Source organism: Cardiocondyla obscurior, linkage group LG22, assembly GCF_019399895.1.
Source record: "Cardiocondyla obscurior isolate alpha-2009 linkage group LG22, Cobs3.1, whole genome shotgun sequence".
Lineage (NCBI taxonomy): Eukaryota > Metazoa > Arthropoda > Insecta > Hymenoptera > Formicidae > Cardiocondyla > Cardiocondyla obscurior.
Window position 1 is genome coordinate 2,607,018 of NC_091885.1, and position 17,661 is coordinate 2,624,678.

Consider the following 17,661-nt stretch of genomic DNA (forward strand, 5'->3'; position numbering starts at 1 on the left):
AGAATTAACGGCATATAAGTGTCATACAGTTTAAAATACGTATTTGAACGTAGAGTAAAAACGAACGATGTACATACATAGTAACGCTATTGCATCGTGGAACGATGTAAATAAATCTAAGTACACATGTCCAGATCGTTCTCATTCCCAGTCATTAATTGACTTCACCCTTAGACGTGCAATTTGTTTTGTCTTTTATACATTAGCGTTCCCCATATTCCCCAGCAGAGTGTCCACAACAGACTAGTTTAAACTAAGAAACATAAGGCGTATATAGGTTTACAGCAGGAAGGAACAAAGTTTTATAATAGATACTTTATTTTGTAGAGAAAGCTATATTATTGTATGAATACATTTAGAAAAGAATGAGAGACGATGAAGATATATATATATAAATATATATATTATATATTATTTTATATATTATATATTATATTATTTTTATTTTATTATCGTATTAATTATTTTTAGATTATAAGCAATAATTGATCATTGTCACATAACTTTTTTTTTTTTTGTTTATTCTTGCCGGTCTCAAAATGAAGCGGTAAAAATCTGTCAAACTAATGCTTTTGGTCTAATCGACAATTAAAAGGCATCCACGTGTTGTGATTATTCGTGTTTGATATCGAAATATGTGCAAGCAAATGTGTGTACATAAGTTCCCTTTTATTGCCCCTCTGCTCTCCCCTCGTGCATAGATTTACGACGATGTGAAGAATTTCAATAAAAAGTACAACCCTTTGACGCGGCGTCTACAGTTTATTGCACCTCACATCAGTAATAATTGCTCACGTAATGAGCATTCCTGGCATTGAAATCAACGAGGGAGAACAACTCTTTTTGTTACTTTAATCAATAAACCATGAAGAAGGACTGATGAAAAAATAACACATCTTTATACACCAAAAGTTAGAGAACGTTTAATATAAATCAACAAGTAATAAATTAATAACTTAATCTGTGTAAGTAATTAAAATATTCTTATGATAAATTTTGCAATATTTTACAGTTAATTAATAAAGTTATTTTTCTTTTTTATAGAGGAACGTGCAAAAAATTATGAAATTATCAAAGTCATCGATATATGTATCTCTATTGTTCGCCAGCCAATTAAGAAGTCATAAATCCACTCGCCTGCCTTTGAAGATAGAGATACGGGTAGCGGATTTTATCAGCCACGCCGATTTCAATGGCCGGTCACGATTGTTTCATTAGAGATAATACCGATGTCATTATCATCGATAGCACGGCCGAGATTAACAAAGTGCTCGGCGGATCATCTCGCCGTTGTTGTGCCGATGCGGCGAGACAGTACGAAACCCTCTCGTGTACTCCTGAATGAACGATCTGCCGAAATTACAATACAATGGACCAGAAGAGTCACTTGACAAATACCCGTTAGATGAATCATACATCTCACGATGAGCGATTGCGGCGCGTGTGAAACGCGATAGTAGTCGCTGAAAACGACGGCTAATTTCACATAACGAACTATTGCAAATTTAGAAATTATACGTACGTATCTATTATATTCTTATGACATAACAATTAATTTCGTGAACGAATAAGTACACGACCAATAAATCTGGATATGGATTTCACACAAGTATTTAAATCATAAATTTTTATAACGTTCTGATATGTTTTATATATTATAATTAATGATAATGATTACTTTTTAGGAACCAAGAGATAATGACGATGTCATTAAAGAATTCCAAGATAAAGAAACAGATGCAAGGATCGAATATGATGAAAGTACCAAAGACGACGAGGATGATGTTGCGAAAAAGAAAAAGACAGATATTGAAACCGAGATAAAAGACAAAGCCCTGAAAGAAGAAAGAAAAGATGTCAAAGCGGAATCAGAAATATTCGACGAGATTGACATATTGACTAGTTTTGTGATGGAGTTTGAAGCAAAAAGGCGAAAGGATTTGGTCACTAAGGCCGAAGAGGAGAAAAAACAGCTGCGGCATTTGATTCGTGTAACTTAAGTGTGGTAACTTGGTAGCTTGACATTTTAGTTGTGTGAAAAAAATATTCTGTACTCTTCGACTTTTTATTTTTAATTTGTCTTAGGATTAATTTATCTTTAGTTCCGTGCAGGTCTTTAATAAAATGCTATGATGTGTATGATAGATTGAACGAAAGAAAGACGACGATGCATCTGAAGAGACCTTGATCACACCGGAAGACGAAGAAGTCGTGAGTGATCGAGCATCTACCGAGAGCTCGGTTCACCCATGTTTGCGCGAGATAGAAATCAGTGATTCCCAGATGAAATTAGTAAATCCGTATACAATGTATCGAGTACCAAACGATCCCGGATTGCTGCCAGCTTTCTCCCAATTACGTGAGCGCCCACCGATTTATGGTGTAAACGACGTGCAAAAGTTCTACGATATAGTAAAACGCATGGGCTCGAGACCGATCGGTCCCGTAAAAGATATGCTCACAACCGATTACTTGAATTTGCGATATTACGGATTCAGATCACCGGTAATGAAAGCACTCTGCGACACTTTGGCCAACAATACTTTCGTACAAAAACTGGATTTAAAGGTACAAAAAATAAGCTTGATAATATTCACATTGATCGACATATTGAATGACATATTATTGAAATAAAGATTTCTAAAATAACCACTATATATATTATTGCAGGATAATAAATTAACCCCGTATTCGTGCAAATATCTAAATGATTTATTGCTCGTAAACAATACGATAACTGATTTGTCATTGTCCGGTTGCCGAATTGGCGTGAGAGGTGCAAAAAAGTTGTACAATGCAATATCAGAGAACACAACTCTGAAGACGCTGGATCTCAGCAGATGCAACCTCGGCAACGAAGGTTTCGAACACATCGCGTCTGCATTGTCTATCAATCAAAATCTGGAAAGCGTTAATTTAACTGATAATTGTCTGGAAAAGATATGCTCGAAAAATGTGCGAGATCTGCTTACATACTCTTGTCTGACGCATCTAAATCTCTCTTGGAACTCTTTATATGACGTAGACACCTGGAAAGGTCTGGTCGATGGCTTTAATAAAAATGAGACTCTTCGTTCCTTGAATTTATCTTGGAATGCACTCGATAAACAATGCTTACCCCATCTTTGCAAGCTATTATCAAGCTCGAAAAACATCGAAAAACTGGATTTAAGTTGTAATTATGAATCGCGTTATAAGAAATGGCGTATTAATATTGTTATTTATTTCTTTCGATTTATAGGGAATAGATTTACTGAAAGCGATGCCGGGATCATTGCGAAAGCTTTGTCGAAAAATAGTTCACTCCAGGAATTATATCTGGGAAATAATCCTTTAAAAGCTGAAGGTGCTTCGGATCTGATTCATGCGCTCACACCGAAGTTATCACCCAACAGTGTCTTACGTCTATTAGATTTAGAAAATGTTTGGGCGAAAAAGGACGTCCTCCCCAACTTGGAAACAATTAAGATGCTCAAACCGTGGCTAACTATTAATTTAGGCGGTATTTTAAGTAATTATCCCGTTGTTGAACCTAACGTTAAGAGAATACTTTTAAAAAGAGCAAATTATGAAGCGATGCTGCCGAAAAAAAAGAAACAGCGACGTAACTTTGGCCACTTTATAATGTCACTGACAGACAAAAATATATCGCGAGGCAAGTTTACGATATTAAAAAAATTTATTTTAGAGACTTTAGCTTACAATAAATTATAACTGCTTGTATCTTTAATTTTTTTTTTTAATTTTGCAGCAAATTTTATGCAGTTAGTGAAGAAATTCAATTTGAAACTTTCAGCATCGCTTATCGATGAAATTATGAATGCATTCACAGGGCCTAAAAATACCATCGATCAAACACAGCTAAAATTATTTTATTTGGAAGAATATCCCGAAACAACAGCTAAACCATTAACATTGAAGAAAAAAAAATTGAAGCCAGTAAAAACATAAAAGCAAAATCGTAACGATACGCGCACCTAACATACAAGGATTATAAAAATAATTATTTACGCGGATAATAAAATAAAAAATATTTCAAAAAATGTATATTATCTATTAAATGATTGTAAAAGAATTTGCTAATACTATATTACACATTTTCACAGTATAAATTATAACAAATATCATTTAGCAAAAACTTGTGAGGCACTAGTTTCTACATTTAATGAGGTAAAGCGTATCGACATCTGAATTAAATTTAATCTATATAAAATATTCTCGCCGCGATGTCATCGACAATCCAATTGATACCGTCGACTAGATTTTCACCTGTTACAGCGGAACACTTATAAATTTGCCAGTGGTGGGTCTTTATATTAGGCAGCTCCAAAATATCGGCTATGTCAGCTGCGGACAGTGCACCAGGCATATCCTGCTTGTTGGCGAATACAAGAAGACTCGCGCCTTCCAGCCTCTCTTCTTGCAACAGCTTATACAATTCCGTTTTACAATCGTCCAGCCTTCGTCTGTCTGCACTGTCTATTACCCAGACAAGTCCGTCCGTAGATTCGAAATAATTTCTCCAGTAAGAACGCAATGATTTTTGCCCACCCACGTCCCATACATTGAGCTTGTACCCTCGATGCTCCAGCGTCTTGATATTAAAGCCAAGGGTGGGCGAAATAGTATCTATCGGTTCACCATTGAGTCTTTTCAGCACTGTCGTCTTGCCTGCATTATCCAGGCCCCTGAAATAATAACGCTGCATTGTTAACAGCACGCGACGAAGCACGCGTATCCTCGAATTATTGTCGTCGATTATTTAATAAAATAAGTTAAGTTAATGCATCGTTCGTTAACCTGTCAGGGCGTAAACTAACCACAAGCTGAGTATATAGAGCAGATATACAAATACGAATACGTACAACATTAAAATTCGCATCTCCTTTTCCTTCTGCTTCAATTTTTTCAGCACCGTTAATAGACCCATTGTCAGCCCATTAATTACTCCACAATGTTCAGATCATTGACAAATTTGACAAATAGATGTTTACGTGCGAACGGAACTCGCTCGACCGCGACAGGAGTTTTTCCCAACCTCTAATACTATCTAAGCCTAGGTTTACCCAAGCCAGGTGGCACCACGTTTCACGATCGTCGTTAGCAGGAATGCCATCTACCTCCAACTGGGAGCTCACGTCTGGATTCAAGCAGTTAGCGGGTTCGCTCGATTTCATAAAACATATCTCCGTGAAAGTGCACAAAACTAATTTTATTTGTAGGTAAATTGAATAACACGCATAATTCTGAAAGAAGCATTGAAATCCTGAATGTTCAGAGGTACGTACTCATATTTCTCAATCCATAAATAATATATTTTATTGTGCTACAGAGTAACGAAATTTCCATTTTGAAAACGATTCAGAAAATAATGGTTCAATTAGCAAGAGCTTACTTTCGCATTAAATTACGTGCCGAAAAATACATACGACAGTCATATAAAAGTCATCATTATTATATATTACACTAAAATGGTATATATTCAGTAGAAACACTATAAGTAACGTTTTTCTAAAAGAGATGCAATCGTCTTCGATTTAGAATTTAAATTCAGCTATCAAGAATATCAGGCCATCGAGATACCGAAGAATATCATTATCTTTTCAATGGCATGTGCAACTTATATCGTATATCTATATAGTCTGACACGTTTAAAAATGTGTTTCTTACAACAATGATCTCCACATAACACATAAAGAATAAAAACAATATATACATAACGGAATAAGATTATAAATGTAACGAAACAATTATGTGACTGCTATTCTTCTATACAGTTGAAAACACAAAGTGCTGTCAAGATGCGCGTGACGATTCTGAATGAACACTTCAGTACTTTTTTGATTTCACTTCCAGTGAAACAGTTTCAGATGGTCGAATTTAATATACGTATATACATACATTGCACCAGTATTAATATATTTCTGCCATAAGTAGTACGACCAAGGAAGTCCAGCCAGTAAAAGGGTGGCTTCCTTTGCCCTGTCCCTCCGTGTTATCATAATGCTCCCACAAATATCCAGTCTTTCTGTATTGCATGATAATATTCTGTATTAAATTCTTTCGCAGCTCCTGGTATAATCTCCTCGCACTTTCCCGATACGGTCCGGTTACATTAGAATAATGGTACGCAGCCCGTACCGTCAAGTAATTCAGATTTATCCAGATAGGACCGCGCCAGTAAGGCGGGTCGTGTTCCGTATTGTATTTCATGTATAAAGGCGACGTTTTCGCGAGGGATCGCAGTCCATACTTAGTCCACAGCAGATCGGGATCTCGTAAATCCTGCAGTATTTTTCCCAATTGCGGCGAGTCGGGCTCGACAATTTGCAGAATGAAAGGAAACAACGATACGTATCCGAACGTCGTATCGACAAATTTCAAAGACGGATTTTCCAAGACGACGCGTGTCATTTCTGGCGGTTGCACGTTAGCTTGCTGCTTGCGAGACGGTGAAGCAATTTTTCGTAGGACCACCTTGTCGGTATGCAAACCGTAATCAGCGTACGTTTGCGCATTCGGCGACCAATGTAGTTTATTTAATAAATTATTGTCGGACAGATACTGAAATGTTTCTTGATACTTTGTTCCAGAATAACTCAACGTTTCGGCGATTTTAGCCATAACGCGAGCGGCGAAGGCGATCCAGCAACGCAAATCGACGTGACGTTCGATATCACTCGGATGGGAAGCCCTGGGATAGTCGTCCAAACCAGATGTGAGTGTTTTGGGATTCAACTCTCTGACGGTCTTCTCATCTCTGCCTCGCCATCTGTATGTACCGGGCAGCTCGCCGACTTGCGTGACGTTGAACCACGAGAACCACGTCTGCAGCCGTGGATACAATTTGTCAAGTAAGCGAAAGTTATATTGTAGTAAATTTTGCTCTTTATGCTGAAGTATAAAGTCCAAGGTTAAGAAAAATGTAGGCGGATTTGCGTTCGTGTTGACCTGAGTCACGAACTCTTCGGGTACTTTAGCTAAAGCTTCTTGACCTAAAATCATTTCTCTCGGTATCCAGCCTTCAACGTTCATCAAATCGAACCAATGGCTTATGATATCTAATTCTATTTCCATGTCCCAGACCGAGATTAGTAAGCCGTGAAAACCTTCGTCCCATAGAAAACCTCGTGGGAAAAAGCTTCTGCTTGGTACGGCAGTATACAAAGGTGCTTTCCAGTAAGGCACAGGTCCCTTGGTATACGTACTTTGCACTTGCGAAGTTCCATAAAAGTAGCCTATCGAGCCAATAAGATTCGAGAATGCCATCTTCGCGAATGTTATTTCATCGTCCGTGTATCCCTTAGACTTTAACTTAAAAATATTTTCAAACTTCTTCGAGAACAGCTCTCTGTGTTCCTTGAGGGCCTCGTCATAATTGCTGCCCGTTAATTTTTCTATTCTATTGCTAAAGCTGCCAGATTCAAAATTAATTTCAATTTCGAAAGGGACTTTTCCCGTCACTTGAGTGACGATGAAATTCGGATCCTTCTTCTTGCCTTCGGACAGTAAAGGCAATTGTTCCCCAGCTAAAACCACATGTTTCTCCATGGATCCTTTTTGAGTAGCAACGCGGAGATTTTGCAGAACAGTTTCCTTCAACACATTTAAACCGGGAGCGACTGTCGTTAGAAAGGAATGTTCTTCTGCCGTGCCGTTTATTAAATTTACGTTAATAACAAAAGATCCTAATCCTTTCGTACGTCCTTCTATTCCTGTTAATCGACTGTAGTCCCCTAAATTAGCTTTTATCCAACCTTTCGTGCCTTCCTCAATCGCCGTGTAAAATAACAACGACATGTATTCTCCGACTCGTTCTTTTTTTGGTGTTACTGCAACTCTCGCGGTCCAGTCACCACCGTGATATCCACCAAGTTTTTTAACAAACGTCGTCCTTATAATTATTTGATTATCTACTATTTCTTGAACTCCAAATGTTCGTCCGTCGTGCTCCAACCACGCATACCTAATATTAACTTTTATTAGTTGCACGTAAAAAAAAAAAAAACACTTTTGGCAAAAGATTTTAAGTACCATACCTGTCTAATTTATCGCCTTGCTCGCACCAATGTCTAAATCCAGTTCCATCATGACGTAAAAAACGTGGAAAATACCACATTAAACCAGTCACCAAGGAATGTGGGTCTCTTGTTTTTAAGCCAAAATATACGCCAGGTCGGTAAGTACCCCAATATCTATCAGGATCATCTAATCCAGATGTAGTTACTAGCTAATTTGTTAAATATTTAATTAGTTAATATTTAATTATTAAAGATTAAAATCTGCAGGTATTTATTTTACATTCTGCATAGCACAGAGCAGTATATGTATATAATTATATTTATAATGCAGGATCTTGAAAGTAAAGAATGTTTAATTAAAAAAAAAAAAAATACATACCTTAGTTGCATCATATGGAGTATTAACCCTTGTTTCAAGATATCCCTTATATCCATACCAAACTGCAATTGCTATACTCCCAGTGACGATTATAAAATTTATTGGCATTTGAAAACTCTTATTATTTGTCTTAGACCTGGGTTTCGTCTTTTTCGTCGACTTCGGACTTTCGACAACCTTTTCCTGTACCTTATTCTTAACCATATTAAATAATCTGAAATAATTCCATATGGAATGTAATCTATGTCTTAAAATCAATGATTATATTGCTTTTAAATTCACGAAATTACTTCTATCGAAAATATTTTAATTTAATGTTATTTTAATTTACACGTAAATGCTTTTCCTAATTATCTTTCCTTTGCCACTGTTTCGCCGGCAGGGCCACGATTTGCCGGACTCTCCGTTCACGTTTTTAACCAATATCATCCTACATTGTCAAATAACGGCATTGTTCAATTAATTAATTAATTGCAAACGTTACGTTCAATGCTACGTGCCGTCATGCGTTGTTTTAATAATACGGCAAAGAGGAGATTATTAGAAAATTCATCATCGAGCGGAGCGTCAACAAAACCTTACAAGCGAAAGATGACTTAAAGAATTTATCGTTTACAGATTTGACGTTTAGGCTATCAGCGGCTAACGGAAGCAAACCTTGGCTTGTGGAATAAAAGACAGGACGTGGATCTCTCTTTCCTTTTTTTTCACAGTTGTCTAAGATTCAAGATCACCGTGGTCCCTTCGAATATATGACATACCGATATAGGTTATGTCCTCTCAACCGAAGTAACCGGACTGCACCGGACCGTTCGTAAGAACCTTGCGATAAGAAAAACGACGTGTGTCCATTGAGCGGTGCACACGTTGCAATCATAAATGCGCTCGCAGCCAAAACATTACTCGATAATAAAGGACCCTTTCTACTGTATGTTTCTAAATCGGTAAGAAGATAGAAGGCAATTTATACTAAAATTACTTTCGATATACATATATGCTCCATAATTAATTTGTCTAGAACGTTGACTCGACGACGAATAAGCTTTGAGGTTTTTCCATCTGTCTCACGAAATAATATGCTCAGAGAATTAAATTGTGATAAAATCATTGAATTGATAAATGGAGATAAAGAAGCAGTGTCTAATTAAAAAAATTAAATTACTTAAGAGTTCTACATTTATCAGTAAACGTAAAACTATTTTACTTCATTGAAATATTAGACTTGTGATAAGATTTATTAAAATTCATGATAAATAATAAAATCAATAATAAAGCTCTAAAATGCTTGTCTAATTTTACAATCTTCGGATTCTTTTAAATAAATTATTTTCTTGAAAGTACAAATAATTAAAGAGCCTTGAAATAAAATGAAACAAGAAATTAAAATAATTTATTAATTTTAAATCAACTGAGCGCATCGCTTAACAGTTTTTAATTTATTTATTCAATAGTTGCGTATATTACAAATAAAGCGCTGACTATTACACAATAATCACATATTTAGGGAAGAGCGCGTACATCACGCCGTTTACATTGTTTGCTAATTATTTGATTAATATTCAGCGTCTTTCTTTAAATCGCCAAAGGGAAGTTGGAAACAGCTTCCGGGAGGGATGGGAGAGATGAAAAGGGAACAATATGAAGAGATCGAGACTTCGGTCGTCTCCATTTCGTTCACACTCTGATCAATTCTGTACAATTCTTTTTTTTTTTTTCTTTTCTCACTTATTTCGCTTTTATTCTAGGTATTCGCAACACTGGTTGGTTTCCCATAAAATAAACACCGACAACTTTATAATGCTCAGCTCCAGACGCTCCCGAGACCCTTCTTCACCTTTCCACGTGTCTTAAAGGTGAGTTAAAGCGAGCTGCGTTATGTACAATGCCAGTATAGAGTCGCCAAGAGACTTCTCCGATGTCTTCGAGATCGCATCATTAAAAAATCTAGATGCTCCTCAGAGAACACGTTTTACGCTTGCGAGTTGTTTCGCTTCGCGTTCTTATCATATCGTATATGTATACTCGATAAAAGCTTTAACAGCTCGTTCACAATTATATATCAACGCCGTAAACTTTAATACAGCGACTGCATATATATATATATATATATATATATATATATATATATATATATATATATTTTTTTTTTTTTTATTTTTACTCCATATATAAATACACATTTGTTCTGTATAGGTGTTTCTTCGAACGACGTATTCGCTGTTCGTCTGTGTTAGAATATCATTTTATATATTTTGGTATATAAAAAGACAATGAAACTGCAGTCGGAACCGATACTGATCCTGTCAGAGACGAAATTTAAAGAAAAAGTGGAAAAAATTAGGTCCACAAAATCATCGTTGTTGCATGAAAGGCGTGTAACAATATGTAAGTATAGCTGGCCCTTTATTGCGCGAAATCTAGCTGAAAAATGGAGGTGAATCAAATAAGACAGAGACTTCTTTATTTACATAGGAATGTCAGGAATACGAGTCATAGGATCCTCGCCAGAGTATCCTAAAATATGTTCTCTATCATTACACACATACATATATGCATATGTATATATACATGTATATGAATATGTATATAGGCTGATTTGTCTATTGCTCGCCGAGAAAATCTAATGTCTCCTTGCTTGAGCTTAGAATAAAAGATAATCCCGCGTAATCATATCCGTTACGTCATAATTATTGCTTATTGAAGTAAAGTAAAAAAATAAATCTTAAACACAGATATAAACTTTTAGAATTGATTATCGGTACAATTGAAATGGCACGATTTTGATAATAGTCTGAATACATTAAAATATAATTTAAAAAATTGCTCGTACGTGTACATTATGTATATATTTGTATATATACACACACCACATATATTTCTCTGTGTTAAATAATATAATGTCAATATATTTTCTATCATTATTCACGATTTCTTTATAGCGGTGATTTTCAATTTCTACATGTTATAGATCTTTCTCCACGTTATGTTCTTTGAAATAAATAAGTAATTAAAGAAACATATAATTAGCAACAAATGGTCGAAAGCGCGTATTGCAATAGCAAGACGTAACTTATACATATGTATATATATATTCTTGTCTAAAAGTATAAGTATTGCTATAAGTATAAGGTTCCAAATCTACCGGGCTACGTTTTACATTTCTCTTTGATTATTTGGAACCGATTCTCTAGAAAAGATCAAATGATCCATGGATAAAAAGGTGTAGGAATCTAAAACACCTTATAAATTATAATATCATAAATTTTGGAAAGGAAAAGTATATTTATATACGTACTAAAAGATCTTCTTTTTTTATATAAGGGACGTAGTGATTATAATCAATTGAAAAATATAGATCTATATAATTATTAGTAGGATAATGTATTGGATAATGATAATTATTACTAGGAGCTTCACAAAATCTTGATTAGCACTTTATCATCCTAACAAGCCATTAATTAAGCGTTTAATTAAATGCTAATCTGTGTGTATCATTGCTTCTTTCGCTCATAATAATAATTGAAAACTTCGGTGATTTATAGTCATTTTGCGCTGTTTGTCAGTTTATCGAATGATTCGCTGACTAATTTTTCGCTTTAAACGCTCGACATAAAATGTACACTACAAAATTCAAACGTCAACAATTTATAATATAAATAAGTAATATCTATTTAAAGAAAGTATAACAGGTGTTATAAATTATATATGCTTGATAAAATTTTAACAGCACTAATAATCTCCCCCTTAACAATTTACTCCTCCTTTATCTCTATTAAATATTTATAAATACAACTTTGATATACCATTTTCTAAATTGCATGAAACTTTAAATAAACTATTCTTTATACGCAACGAATTGCAAAAGTATGGATATATCTGTATATATACCTATGCACGCAGGCATCTATATACATATATAAACATACCTTATCGTATGTATAAATATGTGATGTGTATATGTGTGCGTGTGTATGTAATGACTAGTAATTGTCGCTTGCTTAATAAAATACTAAATATGTCAAACAATATTAATATCGTAACATACTCATCCTAAATACAGAATACTCTATCTATTTATCACATAACAATATAATTAATTATAATACCGTAATCAGCATTAAAAACAAATTAATTACATGATATAGACAACGCGATCATTCTAATTTTAATCATTCTTAGGAAAGAATCAACTTATAATATCTATATACGCGAAGGTATTACATTCTTTCTATCAACTCAATGTAATATGTTCGTATACCACGTTGTGTCATTATGTGTACTATGTACCTAAATTTTGACATACTTTCCTAATAGTGTTTCTATAAATATTTCACTACTGCTTCCTTTTTTTTTTTACAGATAATATATAATTTTACTAGTGCCGTAAACATGAATATACTCTGCTTAAATGAAAGAAAAAGGTTCTTTATGTCGTAGTCTCCGTTTAAAGATAACAAAGAACACGACTGAATTAATAATCAAGTGCATCAAATGAATATATCACATCAGAAACGTGAGTTTGAAGAGAATAATATGGTAAATATTATAAATAATTAAAATAGTGAATATTGCTGCACGTATTAAATTTTAAGTTTCGTAGTTATTCCTTAAAAAAAGGAATTTATATTATTATATAAAGCAAACGTACAGTTCCCTTTTTTTGATTAATACATGTCTCTTATATGTTTATATCAAATTGCATTAGAAAGCAAGAAGGTGAAAAAGAGTTAAATGTAAATTTAATGTTGCCCTCCTTATAAATGATTGCATATACATTTCAACAAAGAACATACTCAACAATTATATCGACAGCCAGCGTTTATCACTTAAATCTCTTTCTGAAATAGAGCCATAGAAATCCGAATGCCTTGTATTTCTTGTCATTTTTTCTTTTTCAACATTAATTTTGATCACTTTTTAATGTCTAAAGACTCATTTTCTTTTTGTATATATGATTTAAATTGACAATATCTCAACGCAAATGGGCAGACGAATCAGTACATTTATATTTAGCATGTGTCTGTGAAAATACACCTAGATCATTGTTTCCTGTAGTATTATCGGAAATTAACATAATAATGGATTTTGTTTCAATATCCGATTTAGAAAAAAAAAGTTTCTATAATCGATAGAAATACTAGTACTTTTAAAAGTCAATACTATCGCGAAAAATATAAAACAGTCTTGATAAATTTTATTTACTCCCGAAAAAAGTGTTCGTTTATTACGGGAGACTCAATATTATATCATTTTTTATCTAAGAAGTTTCAGATCGTTTTTTGTATTAAATTTCTTTGAATGTTATAAAACTCCTGACAACACATCTACGCGACTAAACATAATTACGAAAGAACGACTGTACCAAAAATTTGTATTTCTCAGAAACATGCTATGGATGTCAATTTGTAAGCGATAAACTACTTACAAATTGAGATTAATGTGCTGATTGGACTGGCCAGTTGCGTTGATTACGGTTCATTTTCTTAAACTGTCTTTGCTACTTGCACGGCTGGTTGAGGCTGTACTAGATTCTCCTGGTCCACCAGTACCACCTGCATCTCCATTGATGCTAGAACCGGCAAGTGAAGCAGTGGGCGTTACTGGAGCCGAACGCCTCCTTACTTTTGTTAAAGCTTTGTCCAATCTTTGTATGAATGCATCGACATCAGACTTCTTCATACCTAACGCTGCCGCAGCAGTCAGATATGGAACTCTATAATTGCTGTTATGTGCACCCCAGCCTGTGTAACAATAATTAAATGCATACAAAACGGTAATTATCTTTAATAATTTTTAATAAAAGTAAAAATATTTATATATTAAAATTAAAATAGAATATCTGTAATTATAAATATTCAATATTTTTAAATATGGTTTTCGGAGAAGACAAAGAACATTAAATTATATTTTAAAATATGTACCTTCAAATTTATGTGAAACAATGTGCTTAGAATCCGTGGTTGTTATTACTCTAGTTCCACTAACATTACGCAGAAATAGCATTGACCCTAGCATAGTAACTTGCTTGTTGTCGTGCTGATGGCTCAAACACTGCAGAGTCATAGCCATAGATATTGGATTTCCCTTAGTATCTAATAATCTCTCTCCATGCCTTGCCGCTAATTTTCCCAATTCTTCTTTCAGATAAGAATACATTTCCTTCCGTTGAGCAATCAATTGTTTGTACCCTGCCATTCCAAGACTCAGTAGCGTTATCATCACATCCATAACGGAGCTTGCGCTTGCACGTCCTGGATACATTTTGGATATGCGATCTAAGAGATTCTTGTCGAAGGAACCTATAACGGCACCACCCACTGGAACTAGAAAATTCTTGTCCGTACTTTGAACGAAAGCATCTACTCGACCTTTTCTCGACGCTTCTTGTATCAGGTGCATACATCTCGTGCTCTGCAAGCTTTTAGCAATATAGTGCAATACATTTAGTAAAATCGTTTTCAATCAGAATATATTTCGATATCTTAGAGCTCGGCAACATTCAACGATTTCTGAATAAAAATTCTAAATTTAGAACCGAGGAAGTTGTTGAGGGCTAAGATATCGATTCAAAAGTGTACATGAAAAAATTATAGATCTTTTCGCTTACCCGTATGCATTATTCACCAGGTGGGGTATATTATACTGGCTGCAGAGAGCCGCAATCGCGTCTACAGAATCACACGCTCTGGGCGCGAAACAGCTAGTTGTTGTGAGTACGCAGGCGACGCTCTCACCTAAGGCTGCCATTTGAGCCTCGAGTCTCTGCATGTCGGTTTTCAGTTCATCTCCTATTATTTGCATCTCAATAACGATAGGCTCTAATCCAGCTGTGATTATAGACTTGAAGCTAGATTTTTGGTCAATTCTAGGCCATAAAACGTATTTTGCACGTGGTCTGTCTTGTTTAAGCGTTAACATACATAGAACTAGGCTCATTCCTGTAGCCATTGGTGATAGAAAGCAGCCTGCTATGCTCTTCACTCCTACGATCAAAAATAGAAACGTTATTACATGCTAAATGCAAAAAAAGAAAGCTAGCTTTTTCCAATTAATTGACAAAACGATTCGTGCAGATTTCGTACTCTCTATACTAAATACACCTTTTAGCATATTTTCTTACCCATATATCGTATTACTTCAAGCACTAAGGTGTTAGTTAATTTATACATTAAACTGCTACCAGCAGCTTTTGGTTGTACTTCTTCTAGGTCACCGGATCTACCTATACCGTGCCCCATACGAAAGTGTCGTCTGGCGACAATATTGGACACGATCCTCGCTTCTCGTTCGCCAACGCTGCAATTCGAGGGAAAATTGTTGCTGTCCATTTGCGATAGATCTGACAGAAATGCTTCTATCGTTGCGTCGTCCCAACCCTCCTCTGGCCATTTTCGCTGTTTATCGAATAAATTAGAAGGATTAGCATACTGAGAATACATACAAAGTTTGTTTTATGTTACTTTTTCTAATATAGATTAACTTTTATCTCTATTCAACATGCTGTTTATCTCTCTGTAATTTTCAGAACTAAAAAGAGGCAAAAACCAAGTTTAATAAAGATGAAAATGTAATCTCTACTAGCGAAAACGTTAAGTACAAGACTTACATGTTCGATAAACTGCCGTATAAGGTTTTCGCGGGATTTCTTGGCGTTCAAGCCCTGCTGCACGTAGGTCGACGGTATAATCCTCTCCGCCAAACTAAACGCCTGATTATTCATTTTTTCAGATTGCGATGAGTGTTCCCTCGATTACTTAGTCCACACACGTCAATGTCTCAGTAAACCATCGTATGGCTAGTTAGCAGAAAACAATTTCCGCTGGTTATATCGCTCTTCAGCTGTGGAATACTCTCGTGTAAGTAAAACCAAGCAAAGAATCGAACTTATTCATTCTCGCACTGACGGTTTATAATGATTAAATCTCCAAATTATCCTCTAGCAATTAAGAAGACAATGTCGAAGCGAATTTCATACGAGCTTAGAAAATCGCAACGCGCATCCGAAATAAAACGCTCCGACGAGAAAAAAAAAAAAAAAATTATTGCAACGTAAGATTCTCTCCGGCGCATACTTACGAGATACGGAAACGTGAGAATCTCTGTGCAGAAAATCAGGAAGGCGTGTGGGAGAACGAGAAATGCGGAGGTGCAAGTGTGTGAAATAAAAAACACAAAACGCCGTTTCTGCGTGTGGAACAACTGAATTTATTAACAGCGAACGAAAGTGAAGGAACAACTCAAAGGTATAGAACAGATTGTATTCTCGAGATAACGTCGCGCGAGAACAGAAGTATACAGAACAAAATCAAACTAAACATCGTAAGGTATACCATGACGAATACGTAATGCATGTGTCTCGCGTCTCGTGGACCAGCGCAACGCAACAAATGAGAGAATTCACAGATTTGCGAATATAGGGAAAGGGGGAGAGGGAGGAGAGGGAGGAGCGAATGGGGGCGGGAGCGGGTGGCTTCGTCCTCGATGGAGCTGCTCGTTTAACGGCGGATCGTCGTTTCCGTGAGGCGAGGACCGAGGGGACGGAGCCGACGGACGCGAACCGAGGACGACGGCCGACGCATCGTCGCGCGGGGTCGAGAGCGGATAACAGCTTCGACGGTGATGGCTTAAAGGTTAGGTGACCGCGTTAAGCGAAAGAGAGCTCCGTTGATTCCACCGCCGTCCCGCAAGGTTCCATATCCGAGTCCGAGGCGCAGTGGGCGAGGCGAGGCGGAGCGGGGCGACGCGACGCGACGCGACGCGATACCCGGGGCTCGGCGACTCCGCTGGCTGGGGAATATAACGCTGCTCGAGGATGCCTCCGAGGGTATCACCGCGGGTGCATGGCACGCACTCTCGGGGCCGCGACGAGTCAAAAGTGGGTTGGGCCGCGACGCGAGCGTAATAACTTCTCACCGTGATCCGCGCACCGCGCGACAACGCATCGCTCTCTCGGCGAGAGAGGAGTGCACCGTGACACCGAGGGGAGCAGCGCGGGAGAGAAGAAGAGAGGAGACTGCGTGTCCCTCTATCGCGTCGGTTTCTTCCCCTCGCGCCTCCGTCGCCCCTACACGCCCCCGGCCTTCTTCCCCGTCGGGTCGTCAGAAGCGATCTCACTGCGACGCGACGACGATGGAGCTTCTCTCCGTGGACGGAAACGTCGCCGCGATGGCAGGAAAGATGCGACAGAGGGGTGCACGGAGGTAGTCGGCGAGGTCGCCGTTTAAATCGGATTAGTTTTACGCAATACGCGATGCCCGACCG

At 36.6% G+C, this 17,661-nt stretch overlaps 4 protein-coding genes and 1 long non-coding RNA gene across 9 annotated transcripts; 2 read left to right on the plus strand and 3 right to left on the minus strand.

Moving 5' to 3' along the window:
* The first annotated feature begins 847 nt into the window (after window positions 1-847).
* LOC139111061 (leucine-rich repeat-containing protein 74B) lies at window positions 848-3,951 on the plus strand. The gene is made up of 4 exons (XM_070671112.1): window positions 848-2,568; window positions 2,671-3,175; window positions 3,242-3,655; window positions 3,752-3,951. The coding sequence occupies exons 1-4, from the start codon at window positions 2,284-2,286 to the stop codon at window positions 3,949-3,951; spliced, it is 1,404 nt and encodes a 467-aa protein (XP_070527213.1). The 5' UTR covers window positions 848-2,283.
* Arl2 (ADP ribosylation factor-like 2) lies at window positions 3,857-5,028 on the minus strand. The gene is made up of 2 exons (XM_070671111.1): window positions 4,866-5,028; window positions 3,857-4,688 (listed from the first exon to the last, which is right to left on the minus strand). Exons 1-2 carry the CDS (start codon window positions 4,928-4,930, stop codon window positions 4,199-4,201), a joined length of 555 nt encoding a protein of 184 aa, XP_070527212.1. The 5' UTR covers window positions 4,931-5,028; the 3' UTR covers window positions 3,857-4,198.
* Window positions 5,029-5,131: 103 nt separating this feature from the next.
* On the minus strand, window positions 5,132-9,318 carry Gcs1 (mannosyl-oligosaccharide glucosidase). 2 transcript variants are annotated; one of them, XM_070671099.1, is made up of 4 exons: window positions 8,983-9,318; window positions 8,401-8,614; window positions 8,040-8,230; window positions 5,132-7,966 (listed from the first exon to the last, which is right to left on the minus strand). In XM_070671099.1, the coding sequence occupies exons 2-4, from the start codon at window positions 8,602-8,604 to the stop codon at window positions 5,914-5,916; spliced, it is 2,448 nt and encodes an 815-aa protein (XP_070527200.1). In that variant the 5' UTR covers window positions 8,605-8,614; window positions 8,983-9,318; the 3' UTR covers window positions 5,132-5,913. The 2 variants fall into 2 exon arrangements, with proteins under 2 accessions (XP_070527200.1, XP_070527199.1); XM_070671098.1 differs by having other exon boundaries at window positions 9,058-9,317.
* LOC139111062 (uncharacterized) lies at window positions 9,256-10,722 on the plus strand. Its single transcript, XR_011547143.1, has 3 exons — window positions 9,256-9,344; window positions 10,146-10,253; window positions 10,594-10,722. It is a non-coding gene; the product is annotated as an uncharacterized lncRNA (long non-coding RNA).
* A 2,022-nt stretch (window positions 10,723-12,744) lies between these two features.
* Window positions 12,745-17,404, minus strand: Secs (Sec synthetase). 4 transcript variants are annotated; one of them, XM_070671106.1, is made up of 6 exons: window positions 16,477-17,404; window positions 16,007-16,239; window positions 15,521-15,794; window positions 15,008-15,383; window positions 14,322-14,818; window positions 12,745-14,141 (listed from the first exon to the last, which is right to left on the minus strand). In XM_070671106.1, exons 2-6 carry the CDS (start codon window positions 16,118-16,120, stop codon window positions 13,876-13,878), a joined length of 1,527 nt encoding a protein of 508 aa, XP_070527207.1. In that variant the 5' UTR covers window positions 16,121-16,239; window positions 16,477-17,404; the 3' UTR covers window positions 12,745-13,875. The 4 variants fall into 4 exon arrangements, with proteins under 4 accessions (XP_070527207.1, XP_070527206.1, XP_070527209.1 ...); XM_070671105.1 differs by having other exon boundaries at window positions 16,007-16,195; window positions 16,477-17,403; XM_070671108.1 differs by having other exon boundaries at window positions 16,007-16,195; window positions 17,314-17,329.
* Window positions 17,405-17,661: the final 257 nt, after the last annotated feature.